The 16127-nt window shown below is 44.6% G+C and overlaps 1 protein-coding gene across 1 annotated transcript in view; it reads right to left on the bottom strand.

The window, feature by feature from the left end:
- LOC148887024 (contactin-associated protein-like 5) overlaps positions 1-16127 on the bottom strand; it is a 58500-nt gene that overhangs the window by 3256 nt on the left and 39117 nt on the right. Inside the window, exons 14-18 of the mRNA XM_089016207.1 lie at positions 11756-11974; positions 9337-9470; positions 5615-5702; positions 5326-5526; positions 2799-2870 (exon numbers count right to left, since the gene is read on the bottom strand). Of these exons, the coding sequence (XP_088872333.1) occupies positions 2799-2870; positions 5326-5526; positions 5615-5702; positions 9337-9470; positions 11756-11974 (714 nt within the window). The remainder of the gene's footprint in view (positions 1-2798; positions 2871-5325; positions 5527-5614; positions 5703-9336; positions 9471-11755; positions 11975-16127) is intronic.

Here is a 16127-nt window from a genome sequence, read left to right as displayed (position 1 = left end):
AGGATCATGTTCTTCGATTTCTCCAGAGCCTTCAACACCATCCAGCCCAACCTACTGGGGACAAGCTGCGCCATAATGAAGTGGACCCCCACCTCACACGTTGGATTACAGACTACCTCACAAACCGGCCATAGTTTGTTAGGGTAAATAACTGAGTTGGAGAGGCTTCTCTGCAGCACTGGAGCGCTGCAGGGGACAGTACTGGCTCCGTTCCTGTTCACCCTCTACACCTCGGTCTTCAATTACAACACTCCAACCTACCACCTACAGATTCTCTGATGGCACAGCTATTGTCGGGCTCATTACAGAGGGAGATGATCGGGAGTACACAGGAACCTACGCAAGGATCCTGTTTGTGGACTTCAGCTCTGCGTTCAACACCATCATCCCGGAACTCCTCATCCCCAAACCTCTCCAGCTTGGTGTGTTCCCTACGATCTGCCAGCGGATCCTCAGCTTCCTGACGGGACGGACACAACAGGTCAGACTGGGAAAACAATCATGCTCAACACGCACCACGAGCACTGGAGCCCCCACAGGGATGCGTTCTCTCTCCATTGCTCTTCTCTCCCTTTTCCCATGCCCGGACGCAGGTCACCGGGGGCCCTCTCTGGAGCCAGGCCTGGAGATGGGGCTCGTTGGCGAGCGCCTGGTGGCCGGGTCTACACCCATGGAGCCCGGCTCGGCTCAACCCAAAGAAGAAACATGGGTCCCCCTTCTCATGGGCTCACCACCGATGGGAGGGGCCAGAGGGGTCAGGTGCATCGTGAGCTGGGCGGCAGCCAAAGGGGGGGACGCTGGCGGTCCGATCTAAGAAATGACTTCACGCTCGACCAGCCCATCCTTCAAATAACCGAATAGCAACCACAGAATTTTGACTATCCCCATTAGGAGAGCCTCGCCCTGAGGGGTCAACAACAAAAAACTCCAGCCATTGTGGTCTTCGTCTCTGTCTCTGTGGTCAACTTGGCCCTGGGTCAATTCTACCTTTCTCTGGCTGACTTGGGGTAAAACTGGTGGCGGATGGGGAACCTGGGCCCCCCACATTATCTGATGTGGTGGGTGAAGCAGACCAAGCTCAAATACAAGAATATGACACAGTCAGCTTCCGATTACAATTCCGTTACAATCAGTTAAAAAGGAGCAGGAGTACCTGAAAAGTATGTGTATGAACTTACTCATGTTGAACCAAGAGAACAATTATTTTTGTAAAAAAGTCCCGGTCCCCTGAATGACTGCCAATGGTCAGGATTATTTTTTTAACAAATGGGGTTATGACACAATGGAAGTCTGTGATAGTGTGCATATACAGTACTATTGAAATTTGAAATTGGCCACTTCAATCAGAATCAGAATCATCTTTATTGCCAAGTATGTAGAACACACAAGGAATTTGTTTCCGGTAGAACACGCTGCACTAGTATCGTCGTCAAAAAAAAAAACTGCTAAATTGCACTATACAGTTCCATTTTGGCTACTGTTGAAAGAGTTCAAAGAGTTAATGGCTTGGGGGAAGAAGCTGTTTAAATGTCTGCTGGATTTGGTGCGCATGGATCGGTAAACTCCAAGAAAACTCATTTGGACGTTGTACGCTTTTTCGAATTCTAAGTCACCTGCGAAGGTGCACTGCGAGCGAGTGGTCTCGGGGATGTCTTGAGGCCAGTGACAATGGACATGTCTCCTGCTGAAATAATTGCATTTTTAGATCATGATTACTGTCAACATTTTAAATACACGGCCCGGTAGTCGAGTGGTTAGCACACCGGCAGAGGTCGCCGGTTCGCGTCCCGGTCCGGCCTCCCTGTGTGGAGTTTGCATGTTCTCCCCGGACCCGCGTGGGTTTTCTCCGGGTCCTCCGGTTTCCTCCCACACTCCAAAAACATGCATGGCAGGCAGATTGACCACTCCAAATTGTCCCTAGGTGTGAGTGTGAGAGTGACTGTTGTATGTCTTTGTGTGCCCTGCGATTGGCTGGCAACCAATTCAGGGTGTCCCCCGCCTCGTGCCCGAAGACAGCTGAGATAGGCTCCAGCAACCCCCGCGACCCTAATGAGGAATAAGCGCTACGGAAAATGAGATGAGATGAGATTTTAAATACACACTCGATTTTAATTAATGAAATGTAAAACTACATGATGTTGCCTGAAAATGATTTACATTGCTACCACATTGTGCTTGTGTCTCAAGTTTGCAATCAAAAAACAAAAAAAACAACAACAAAGAAAACCCAGAATGATGACTCATATCTTAAAAAATGTGTATCTCAAGGGAGAGTCCATTTTTAAATCACTTGTCTTAATTAGGCTGATGGGTGATATGGAACTGACTGCCCAGATCATTTTGGTTGAGAGGCAGAGTCCACCCTGGATTGTTTTGCAGTTAACTTCAGGGCACTTCCTACCATTTCCACTCACATTCACACTGACTGACACTTTTAAGTCTCTGTTTTAGCTAGGAGGCAAAGACCAACATTTTGGGTTGTGGGAGTAAACTTGAGTATCACACACCTCCTGAATGTGGGACAGACGTGCTAATTTTGCAGTGAATAGGAGAAAAAAATCTACATCTAGAATAAAGTGTATGTAAAGTGTCCTTGGGTGTTTTGAAAGGCGCTTGAAATTAAATGTATTATTATTTAATACTGTAGATAATGCACAGAAAAAAATATAAATAATACCTAAAACACCAAAACTGCACGCATCTACTTGAATACCTGTTGTTGCATGGTGAGTAAACACCTTAATATTGATCCATATGGAATTATTAAATTAAAAACTATGGTTTGACTCAATACGTACCTGCAATGACAGACACATCATTCTGTGTATTATGCCCATGCTTCTTTTCATCATTTGTAGTCACAGTTAGATCTGGAAAAAACACCAACCACATTTCTTGAATGGAGACAATATGATAAAATGTCACCCTGTGATATTTATATGTTTCATGGTGAAAAAAGGTGCATTGGTGCACCAAGGCTCACTCACGCTATAATTATATTTCAGCCAGGGGTAAATAAAACCTCATGTTCATCAATCAACATGACATGAATTAAATTAGGATTCATGCAGCTGCTTGAACACAAATTCATTTTAACATTGCCTCGTTTCTGAGTGTCATTGTCAACGTGCTTTTTTCTTAGTCAGGGTTTCTCCGCATGGATTAATGTGTACACTCAATGCAACAACACCAACTGTCGTTTTTCAAAAATGATATTATAAACATATTTAAAATATGTCTGTGTAAGCTCTCAGTCGTACAGGAGTGCTCCATTAATGAAAAGGTTTCTTCAGCCGTCATTTGAAGGTGTCGGACGTTTCGCTTCTTATCCACTTATGGGAAATCTGCCTTAAAACTACGTATTTTCAATTCAGGGAGAAATTTTACAAACAAATTCATGGTTGTGCTATGGGCTCACCAGTTTCACCCATAGTGGCTAATCTGTACATGGAGGAGATGGAGAAACAGGCCCTCACATCCTTCCCGGGGACAAAACGGAGGCACTGGTTTAGATATGTGGACGATACTTTTGTCATAATTAAAAACAAGAAATTCAATCCTTCACAGATCACCTCAACTCTGTAGACATCAACATTAAATTTACTCGTGAGGACATTAAAGAGAACCAACTAGCCTTCTTGAATTGTAAAGTAATTATAAAAGAGGACTGAGACTAAAAACAGGAGTCTTTAGGAAGGCTACGCACACTGACCAATATTTACTTTTCGATTCTAACCACCCTTTACAACACAAACTAGGAGTTATCAGAACCCTCCAGCATCGGGCTAAACTAATACCAACAAGCGTCGAAGGCAGAGAAAAGGAGTTAAAACATATCAGGAGAGCACTCACTAACTGTGGGTACCCTCAGTAGTCATTCAACAAATGTCAGAAAGAAAGAATAGGGAATGAAACCAATAATTCTCAAGATACAAAAAGGAGAGGAGTAGCAGTACCGTACATTGCAGGAGTTTCTGAAAAACTACAAAGAGTCCTTTGGCAACACAAAATTCCTACTTATTTCAAACCGATAAACACGTTAAGGCAAAAATTAGTGCATCCAAAAGATAGGCTACCAAATGAAAAACAAAGTAATGTAGTTTATTCAACACATTGTAAGAATGAAAATTGTAAAGAGCAGTTCATTGGGGAGACTCAACAAATTCTCAAAAAAAAAGACTTTATCAACATCGCAGGGATAATACGAGTGGGTCTCAATCGGCAGTACATTTGCACCTAAAAGCTAGCAAGCACTCAGTTGACGACAATGAGGTTAAAATCTTAGCGAAAGAACATAGAAGGTTTGAAAGGGGAGTAAAAGAAGCGATTTTCATAAAACAACTAAATATTTCATTAAACCGGTTTGGTGGGGTGAGGTTCAATTTGGATCGTTCATACAATAGCCTGCTTAGGCAACATAGGATTAGGATGTTTTTGGATGTGGTCAAAGAGGACATGAAGGTAGCTGGTGTGAGAGAAGAGGATGCACAAAACCGGGATAGATGGAGGACATTGATTCGCTGTGGCGACCCCTGAGGGGAAAAGAAGAAGATTGGTCTACGTGACAATGCACCAACAAAAAACACTTGCACAAAAACAAGGGCAATCGTAACAACGCAACTACAAACTAATATAGTGTAAATAAACTGAAATTGTGAATGCACCAAGCAATAATAATACAAGAATCAAACATTGCGGAAAGGCAACAGACCGGGAACAACACTAAAGCACAGACAATAATACCAAACCTGGGCAGTGGCAGTGGCGAGGCAAAACAATACACGGGCAATCCAATGTCCAAATGACACCCCTTAAAGCACGAGTCCCCAACCTTTTTTCGCCACGGACCGGTTTAATGTCAGACAAGATTTTCACGGACCGGCAGATACATACAACAAAATAAAATGATACGACTGGCATGGAAACTGTTTTTCTTTCTTTTAAATATAATAACAAACGTGAATCCATTGTGTATTTTTATCCAACTTTATTAGCAGAGTCCTGGTAACATCGCGCCAACAACATATGTAACAGCCTCTCAATGGCAGACTTGGGCAAACTAAGGCCCACGGGCCACACACACACACACACACACACACACACACACACACACACACACACACACACACACACACACACACACACACACACACACACACACACACACACACACACACACACACACACACACATATATATATATATCAAGGTAATGTTAACTCACTGTCTGTTTAAAAAATGAGAATAATGAGAAGATAATTCAGAAAATTCTTTTTTTTTTAAAGCTAAAAATACCAAAGTTCAACATCAACCTCACCAGCATACCTTGCAAAGATCGCGAGGAAGTGTCTGCTAGAGCACCACAATTCGACTGCAGCAATCGGCCACGGACAGTGACCAATGTGCTTCCAGGGTTGGTGAGCGCTGCCTTTAGCAGTGCCATGTTGTTGAACTGCACCAACGAGAGGCAGCCCACAAAACCCTTTGCAGCAGCTTCAGCTGCTTCCTCATGGAAAGCATCCAATCCTTTGGGGATAGTTAATAGTTACATCATTTGATTGCTTCAGACCCTTTTGTAACTTTTGTAGCATCTTGAACAAAATGAAGGACTTACTGGTGACTTTACCCAACATCACAGTTCTGATCAAGACTAATTCTCCATCATATGTAAGGGTATATTGTCTGTGGATGCCCTGGTCCACCTGTTTGAAGAGAAAGCATGAACCACTATATAACAAGTGAAGAAAAATAAAGTCACTCATTTGTGATGACTTGTGAATGATTTGATTTTGGTGTGCATGCTTTATGCTTAAAGGACAACCGACGCCTCCGGACAAGTTGTGTCCATAATTTGTAAAATCACTTGAAATCACTTTTACTGAGCGTATTTTACAAAGATTCCACCGCAGGAAGCTATATTTCACATTTGAAGACTCGCACTGAATATTCAGGAAGTCTTGTTTTTGAGTTGGTGACGATTCCTGACGTCACGTCACGGAGGGAACGCCCCTGACCGAGAAAGCGACACACAATGCATTTTGGGAAACACACGAATAACACGATGGTGAATCGTTGTGTGTTGCAACAAGACTACGATTTGATTCTCGTTGACACAAATTCCCAGCAGACCAATCAGCCCATTTCCAATGGAGCATTGTTTTGAATCTTGAGCAAGGCAGACGTCTTGGCGTGACGTCATGAACAAGGGGGCGGGACCTTCTGAAACTGAAACTTTCTCAGATCATTTTGAAGTAGTTTTGGGAGACTTTAAGTCATTTTTATTGGTCTTTTTCATTTGACTAAACATATCAGCCTGCGTGTTTTGGGTATTTTAGATGCTATAAAATGTTTTTCTGATGTCAGTTAGGAAACAAAAAAATTGTGTCGGCTGTCCTTTAATGGATAATAATGAAGCACAAGAAGCTGAGGCAAATGCAATGAACCTCATAATTGTTTTTGAAATTAACAGATCTAATGTCTGTATTTTCATAAACATGAAAATCAATTGTTTATCTATTCTGTTTGTCAACCTTGCGTGTGAGTTTTTTTTAACAGAGACATAACTTTGAAAAGAACTGAATTGAAATGCTCAATTGACTTAAATGCATTTAAAAACAAGTGGAAAAAAGAAGATTAAATGCATGTCTCAATGCATAATAATCATAATACATTTAATTTCAAGCGCCTTTCAAAACACCCAAGGAGACTTTAACATAAAAACAAAACAAAGCACATAACAATAAAACCATGAGTAAAATGATAAATAATAAAATAGCAGATTGAACTAGACATTGAAAGCAATTTTAAACAGATAGGTTTTGAGGTGGGACTTGAAAATAGGGATGGAATCTTAGATGGTGAACAGATGCCTGAAGAATGGAGACGAAGTGTACTCGTGCCCATTTTTAAGAACAAAGGAGATGTGCAGAGTTGTACTAACTACAGAGGAATAAAGTTGATGAGCCATACAATGAAACTCTGGGTGAGAGTTGAAGCGAGACTAAGAGCAGAAGTGAACATTTGTGAGCAGCAGTATGGCTTCATGCCAAAACAGAGTACGACAGATGCAGTGTTTGCTTTAAGAATGCTGATAGAGAAGTACAGAGAAGGTCAGAAGGAATTGCATTGTGTCTTTGTAGATCTGGAGAAAGCGTATGACAGGGTGCCCAGAGAAGAGCTGTGGCATTGCATGAGGAAGTCTGGAGTGACGGAAAAGTATGTCAGAGCGGCGCAAGACATGTATCGTGACTGTAAGACAGTTGTGAGGTGCGCTGTCGGTGTGACGGAGGAATTCAAGGTGGAGGTGGGACTCCACCAGGGGTCAGCTCTGAGCCCCTTCTTGTTTGCTATGGTGATGGACAGGCTGACAGACGATGTTAGACAAGAATCTCCTTGGACCGTGATGTTTGCAGATGACATTTTGATCTGTAGCGAGAACGGGGAACAGGTGACGGAGAAACTAGAGAGGTGAAGATATGCCCTGGAAAGGAGATTAATGAAGATCAGTCACAGCAAGACGGAATATATGTGTGTGAATGAGAGGGATCCACGTGCAAGAGTGATGCTACAGGGAGAAGAGATAAAGAAGGTGGAGGATTTTAAGTACTTGGGGTCAACTGTCCAGAGCAATGGAGAGTGTGGAAAAGAGGTGAAGAAGCGTGTCCAGGCAGGCTGGAGTGGCTGGAGGAAAATGTCAGGTGTGATGTGCGATAGAAGGGTTTCCGCTAGGATGAAAGGAAAAGTGTATGAAACTGTGGTGAGACCAGCCATGTTTGGACTGGAGACAGTGCCACTGAAGAAAAGACAGGAAGCAGAACTGGAGGTAGCAGAGCTGAAGATGTTGAGGTTTTCTTTGGGAGTGACCAGGTTGGATAGGATCAGGAATGAGTACATTCGAGGGACAACTCATATTAGAGGCTTTGGAGAGAAAGTCAGAGGCCAGACTGAGATGGTTTGGACGTGTCCAGAGGAGAAAGAGCGACTATATCGGGAGAAGGATGTTGAGCCTTGAACTGCCAGGCAGGAGACCGAGAGGAACACCGAAGAGGAGGTTTATGGATGTGGTCAAAGAGGACATGAAGGTAGCTGGTGTGAGAGAAGAGGATGCACAAAACCGGGATAGATGGAGGACATTGATTCGCTGTGGCGACCCCTGAGGGGAAAAGCCGAAAGGAAAAGAAGAAGATAGGGAGGGAGTCAATATTACGGATGTTGGTTGGAAGTGAGTTCCAGAGTTTGGGAGCAGAGCGGCTGAAAGCTCTGCATCCCATCGTGGTGAGACGGGCACGGGGCACATAGAGGTGAAGGGAGGATGAGGATCTGAGGGATCAAGAGGGAACGGCGATTTGAAGCAGGTCAGAAAGATAGGGAGGGGCAAGGTTATGGTGGCATCCGATCCTACATCTGCAATCTCCAGCTCTGCTGGGGGGGCTCTTTCCTTTGAGTGTGTTCGAGTGGGGCCGCCTCTCTTCTTGATGCTCGTCGCTCAGGATTGCTTTAACGGGTGAGTGCCACCAGCATGCAGCTATGTTGAATGAATGGATTTCATAAGATTTTTTTGGCCAAGGAATTCTGATTACGGTTGATCTGTGATCGGTGGGCTTGTTGGCAGGTGAACGTGGTATAGTGGATCAGTTCTAGCCGAGCCCTGTCGGCGTAGACTCGTAAGGCCTGTACGGATTATGAGTCGGATACCGTGCGCCTGGCAGACAAAGGTTCATAAAACCAGGGGGAGATTAATTTATTGAACTGGACGATTACGTGTTCTTTTTTTATTTTAAATGCAGCTGCAATTGATCGTGAATCTTCCGTAACATTAATGCATAAATCAACATTAGTGCATTCATCATCATTGCATGCCATGTGGTGTTCCGAGGTTTCGGGAGTTTCTTTGTGGGGGGAGGACAGTTCGTGGACAGGGGGGTCGGTAGATGAGAGCCATTTTGGGGGGAGCCGTCTGTCTTTGTGTGTCTCCCACACTCACACTTCGGGATAATTTGGAGTGTTCAATCAGCCTACCATTCTTTCCAAAAAGAATGTGGGAGGAAACCGGAGTACCTGGGGAAACCCATGCAGGCCGGACCGGGTCTTCAACTCACAATCTCTGCACTGTGAAACTGCCGTGCTAACCACTCGACTACCGGGCCGCCCTTTTGTATTATTATTTTTTTTTTTTCACACCCTCTTTAATACCAGGCCGCGAATCCTTGGCGAAAGTGTCACAATTTACATAACAAAGTAGATAATCAATGCTAATGAATTTGAAAGACACCACATGGCAATTGGAATAAAAACTTGACATTTTGACACAGTTCCACTCGTGTGTGCCTGCCTCACCTGTACATAGATTTTCTCCTCCACTCTCTGGATTTGTACTTTGTGGATTCGTCCATCAGCCAGATTAGTGGTAGCAGGGCAGAAGACATATGGCTTCCTGTCTGCCTGCAGGTGGTACCAGATCTGCAAACTCCCTGGAAGCAAAGTATGCACAGCACAAATGTGAACCGCATAGCCCCTCTTATCTTTATTTATGTCACATTCCGTTTTGTCTGGTGGAGCTAATAAATGTCAAAATTAAGTTGTGTGAGGAAATAAGAAAGCTGCACAGCTGTGCAGACATAATAATTTTTGGAAATACTGGAAATACCATCTATTTGTGCCTTGTGATGGGCTGGAAACCAGTTCAGGGTGTCCGCACTTACAGCCTGAAGACAGCTGGGCTAATAGGCTCATGAAGATAAGCAGTTTGGATAATGAATGGATTGATAGATGAGGACAATTCAGTCTTCAAAAAAACCAAAATGCTTTTGAAACAGTGAAGACTTGAGTCTCCAAATAAACTTTTTTTCCCTATGAAATTAAGTCAAGTCAGTCTTCAATGAATAAAAGAACTTTTGAGCACTGAACAACACAATTTAGTTCATGATTTTTCATGGCACAAGACTTCAAAAACATTTTCGTACGCAGTAAAGAATTTAGTCTCTAAATATCATAATATCAATTTTTTTATCAACATTGAAAACAACTAATCTTTGAAACATGTTTGCCAACAAAAGAAAACTTGGTGACGGAAGACAGATGACTTATTTAACTGTTCGCCAGTCAGTCTTTGACCACATATCGAGACAACAAAAACAAAAAAACACACAATCACACTGTCAATGAATGAGGCCCAATGCTGCTGGCATATGAGTGGAGACGACCACGACACCAGATTTAACAAGTGGAATAATTTTGTAAATGGTTTCCAACAATTATGTCTTTTGTGAATGTCTTGTAAACATAGATGAAATGCTTCTCTAAAAACATTTGTCAGTATTGAAATTCAAGCAGCAGTCACTGGACTTAACGGAATACGCAATGGATAAAACGTGTTCCGCTTAGCCATTTTCTATCATCGGATCCAAAACAACGATGTGTAACTGTCTTTATTAGCATGGTGTACTCCCCAAAAATGAACCAGTTACATAAGCGATGATCAACGGGACAGATACTTGCAGCTAGCAACAAATTGTGGACGATATGCAGGCAAACATTCTGATACACCAAAGAAGGAATCCAACAAACAGTCAAAAAATACTATTTTTTTCCCCAAGAGGGAAACAAATATACAGTCTTTTACTGTGTTGGTGTTGTGACTGTACAACGTGTGCACCATGTTTACTTCATTTTTCTGGCTATTCTTGTTGCTTTGTAATTTGTGCTAATTTGTTGTATAATGTTTTTGCCGTCAACAGGTGCTCCCACGATCCTTGCTTGTTTTGTTGTTTTTGTGTTTTCGTTTGTCATTTTGAGTCGTTGTGCATTGTGTGGAACGGATACGGATTGTTTTTCAGCTTTTTTGGCCACGACATTGATCAAGGAGGGGACTGTGCTGAGCGGTTGCACCTTTTCGGCAGCACGAATATACCAGCAGTTTTTTAATTTGGAAGAAATGTCAGTGCCATTTGACTGCCATCGCTGGACACCTCTGGGGGCCATTGTGCTTTTTTGCGCCTGTAATGGGCAACATCTTCACAGCCCCGCTTTGATCAGCGGAAAGGTCGGCGCTGTTGGACAGTCTGCGGCTAGATGAATGCATGGCTTGAGGAGGCCGTGATAAGAAGGCGCGTCAGCCAAGAGCGCCGATGCATATTTGGAACTGTTGCGGCTTGGAATTGAAGCGGATTTATGTGGGACCGGAGATGTAAGACAATCTATTTTCATCAATGGATGCCACAGCTGCGTGTTTGCTTTCAACATTTAGCTTGTAGCATACATGCAAATTCCACCATGACGTCCCTGATCCACTGGTGAAAAGAACGCTTCAATCCTCTCTTTCATCTAGAACTGCTTCATGCAAAAACGAGGGTGCAAAAATCCAATCCAAAATGCTTGAAATTGAATGACTGTCCGTGTCTATTGTGTTGTCTCACATTATTTCGTTTTTTTTTACTTTAAGATGGCGCTGAGAGTGGCTGCCTTTGCAGCAGCTGCTGTATTTGTTTTCCTACTTCTTCCTTACCTTTCCTCTTACTTTCATAACTTTGCTGCTGTGAAATGTAAATTTCCCCACTGCAAGACTAATAAAGGCTCCAATCCAATCCCATGCTTGCAAGTTCATACAAAACATTTACCTTAGTCATTTCCGACTTAAGGACATTTTCTTATAAGTACTGCAAATATGGTTTTATACAAGAGAATATTTATTGTTGTAGTAGACATTGAAATTGAAGAAGAGGAGTATTGGTACATAGGAACCAATCTGTGCACGCACCATTACTGGACACAATAACAGCAATGTACTGGCGACTGAGGGTTCTGACAGAAAACAGCATGGCGGGGCTCTGAGAGGTGATGAAGCTGAATGAAAAGTCTTCTCTGGAGCGACTGCTGCTACTGCTCTCCACCTGCAGGCTTTTGTTCAGCTTCACAGAGAAAGGCTCCTGAAGTGTGTAAATCAGCGATGACTCTTTGTCGAAGGACAGCGACACTTCTGCGAAAAAAGCATATTTGCAGTTTATTACTGGTTGTTCAAGAACATGTGCATTGTACAACAATGAGCACAAATATGAAACAAAAAATGATTCAATAAGAACTATATTTTCCACACTATGAGGCGAATGTAATATGCATAATTTTCCCAAAAGCCTGACATGTGGATCAATATTCAGAAATATTAGACTCCGTCTTGAACTGTTTTGTAATGTGCATTGTCGCAGATGGAGCGGTTGATGCATTGTTTTGTCCCTTTAGCGTAGCAGCGTCGAGTGGATGCATAACATAGCCACAGACACTATTGTAGCTTCTATGTTTCTACCTCACTTTCCATACGACACTACCTCACTTTACATACAGAAATTACATGTATTGTCTGTTGTCAATTGTATGTCTTTTTTAGCCACGTTATAAGTGCCTTGCATGTCTTGCACGCTGGGTCCGAGAGGACATTAATTTCATCTGTGCTGTATGTCATGCATATTAGCATATTTGACAATAAAGCTGACTTTGACTTTGACTTTGACTTTGACTTTGACTTCTATGACTTCTATGCCAGCGGATCCTCAGCTTCCTGACAGGACGGACACAACAGGTCAGACTGGGAAAAATATCATCCTTAACACGAACCACGAGCACTGGAACCCCGCAGGGATGCGTCCTCTCTCCATTGCTCTTCTCTCTTGACACAAACGACTGCACCTCAACGCACCCAGCTGTCAAATTCATAAAGTTCGCAGACGACACCACGGTCAACAACACGTGGAGCAGCTGGAGCTCTGGTGCAGCCGTCTCAACCTGGAGCTGAACACGCTGAAGACAGTAGAGATAATCGTGGACTTCAGGAAACATCCATCACCACAGCTACCCCTCACACTATCCAACTGCCTCATGTGAACCGTTGAGACCTTCAAGTTCCTGAGAAGCACCCTGAGATTGTACACAAGCTGTAAGGAAGGACCCGAGGACTAGTGAGTGTGAGAGCCACAGTCCAGGATGAAAAATCCAAGCTCCATGAATACATCAAAGAAAAGGCTCCAACTGATGGTGTACTCAGAGAATGTCTCAGAGAATGAGGAACAGAGGATGAGGGGCTGGAAGATGCACCATCATGGGAGGCTACGCTGTTAAAGGGATGTACCACCGGACCATAACGGAAGTGACAGATCTCAAGAACTCCTATCAGTGGCTAGAGAGAGCTGGCCTGAAGGACAGATCAGATGCACTCATTCTGGCTGGTCAAGAGCAGACCCTAAGCACCACGGCCGTAGAGGTCCAGATACACGACACCAGACAAGACCCAAGGTGAGGTTGTGCAAAGAGGCATCTGAGATAACTCAAGACATAAGTGCAAGGTGTAAGATACTGGCTGGGAAAGCCTACATGGAGCGCCATAACCAATGATCCTTCTAATTTTTCATGTGTTTGAGCAGCACACAAGCTCCCTGAGCACACTGAGGACCACTGTGAGCAACATCAGATGTGTACGCTGCGGCCTGTAACCTGAACGCCGCGTATGGGCAGGGCACATTCGCACCTTTCTGCTCCGATTGGCTGCGTAGCGTACGTGAACTCATTGAGTTACATTGCAAAATGGTACTCTATATATATATATATATATATATATATATATATATATATATATATATATATATATATATATATATATATATATATATATATATATTGTAATGTCATGAGAGGCTAGTTCTCAGTGGGGCAGGACAAGGAGTGCAATGGGCGACAGGTTTGAATGCAAACAAAGATTTTCAGGGAGAATTCACAAGCAAAAAAGGCGAGAATGGAGTCCCTTCCAATTCTCATACATATGTACATACAGTATGTACATACAGTATGTAGTGTATCTGTGGCAAATACTCATCTAATTTAGGGGTCGCTGCCTTTAGTGATCCGTCCACCACAGGCATGACTGTCACCTTCTCCTTCCAGGCTCTCTCAAGCTCTTCTTTGAGCCATTGGTATTTCTCTGGTTTCTTGTGTTCCTTCTTTTTGACGTTTCCATCACTCGGGACCGCTACATCCATTACAACAGCTTTTCTCTGTCGGTTATGGCAAGTCCTACTATAGAGGTAACATCGGACTTACAAACGGGTTCCGTTCCGACCAAATGATCGTAAGTTGAAATCCATTCAAAATGTTCAATAGAGACCAAGAGTATAGAACTAAGAGTAGGAACTTTGAATGTAGGAACAATGACAGGTAAAGGTAGAGAGCTGGTTGACATGATGCAGAGAAGGAAGGTAGACATACTATACTGTGTGTTCAGGAGACTTAGGGTCAGGGTTCAAGTTGTTCTAGCATGATGAAGACAGAAGATGGTGGCACGTGAACACGCAGCGGATACTCTCTCCCGGCAATTTGGTGTTTTCGTGTTTATTATGTTTTTCTCACTCGTGTAAATGTTTCTCTCCTTCTGCCTCACTATACCCGAGGCGAACCTCAATGGCCCCAGAGCTGTCCAGCAATGACAGTCAAATGGCACCGACATTCCTCCCATTCAAAAACAGTAAGGGCATACTAATGTCATGATCTGGTTGGCGACCAACGGGATGCTGGTCGTCCTGATCAGTGGCAGACTGCCACATTCTGATTGCCGACCAACGGGTAGCACTGTCGGCCCTGCCTGCAGCTGTGCAGGTGTTGGTCGTTCCAATTGCAATCCAATCACAAACACGTGCCGTGTTTGTGTGAGAAGGGTCGCACTCATGCCCACGACAAGCTGTGCCGCATCTACGTCCACGTCAGGCCGAGACCACTTTCCAGGTGGCCGTCCAGGGTGACACTAGGTGTCTGGCAGTGCGACGTCCACGTTTGGCCACGCCTCGTCGAGTTTGAATTGCGTCACACGACGAGCCGTAACGTCCGCGTCCACGACAGTCTGAGACCCCACTCACCGCTGGATCCCGCAGCTGCTAAGGACTGGTCTAGTTTCCCCGGTGCCGGGGAAAGTCCAGTTCATGTCTACGTTAGCCCACGCCGCGTCGAGTTTGAATTGCGTCACTCGACGAGCTGTAACGTCCACGTCCGGTCGAGACCTGTTCTCATGCGGCCGTCCGGGGTGCCACTCTGCGCCTGGCAGTGCGTCATCCACGTCAGGCCAAGTCCGGTTCCAATCAGGCCGCCCCCCATCATATGCTGGAGAGGCAACGATTGCTGTCTCCACCATTGTTCCCTGGCGAGTTGGACCTTTTGGGAGACTGTTGGGACTTCTGGAAGCAGTCCCTTGAAGGGCGGGTACTGTCATGGTCTGGTTGGCGACCAACGGGTAGCGCTGTCGGCCCTGCCTGCAGCCGCGCAGGTGTTGGTCGTTCCAATCAGTGGCAGTTAAAAGGACTCCCGGCACGATCATTCGGTGTCGGGTGTTTGCATTGTATGCTGTGCATGTGTTTTCTGCGCCCTGTCAGGTTTGTTTCATCTTGGCAGATTTTTACGATTTTGATGTTTAGATTTTGTTCCTGCTGACTTTATTTTAATACATTTTGTCAAATACAACCTCCTGCTCCCTCCTGCCTGCTTTTGTGGGATCCACAACTGCCATCACCACCTTGCAAATCGTGACAGAATGACCCGACCAACCATCGGATCTTCAGGTACAACGGACCAGTCTCATTTCAACCCTGTGCCTGGCAGTGTAACGTCGACGTCGAGCCACGCGTCGGCGCGTGATTGTGTGAGGGTCGCACTCACGCCCACGACAAGCTGTGCCGCGTCCACGTCAGGCCGAGACCTCTTTCCAGGTGGCCGTCCAGGGTGACACTAGGTGTCTGGCAGTGCGACGTCCACGTTTGGCTACGCCTCATCGAGTTTGAATTGCGTCACACGACGAGCCGTAACGTCCGCCTCCACGTCAGTCCGAGACCCCACTCACCGCTGGATCCCGCAGCTGCTAAAGACTGGTCTCGTTTCCCCGGTGTCGGGCAGTTCACGTCCATGTTAGCCCAGCCGTGTCAAATTTGAATTGCGTCACTCGACGAGCCGTAATGTCCACGTCAACGTCCGGTCGAGACCTGTTCCGTTGTGGCCGTCCGGGGTGTCACTCTGCGCCTGGCAGTGCATCGTCCACGTCAGGCCGAGTCCCGTTCCCATCAGGCAGATTTTTACTCTTGGTTTTCTTTGATAAGTTGTATTTT

Source organism: Hippocampus bargibanti, linkage group LG15 (assembly GCF_051943395.1).
Source record: "Hippocampus bargibanti isolate YZ-2025 linkage group LG15, ASM5194339v1, whole genome shotgun sequence".
NCBI classification, from domain to species: domain Eukaryota; kingdom Metazoa; phylum Chordata; class Actinopteri; order Syngnathiformes; family Syngnathidae; genus Hippocampus; species Hippocampus bargibanti.
The sequence above is the reverse complement of the archived record's forward strand: the minus strand, read 5'-3'. Positions and strand labels throughout refer to the sequence as shown.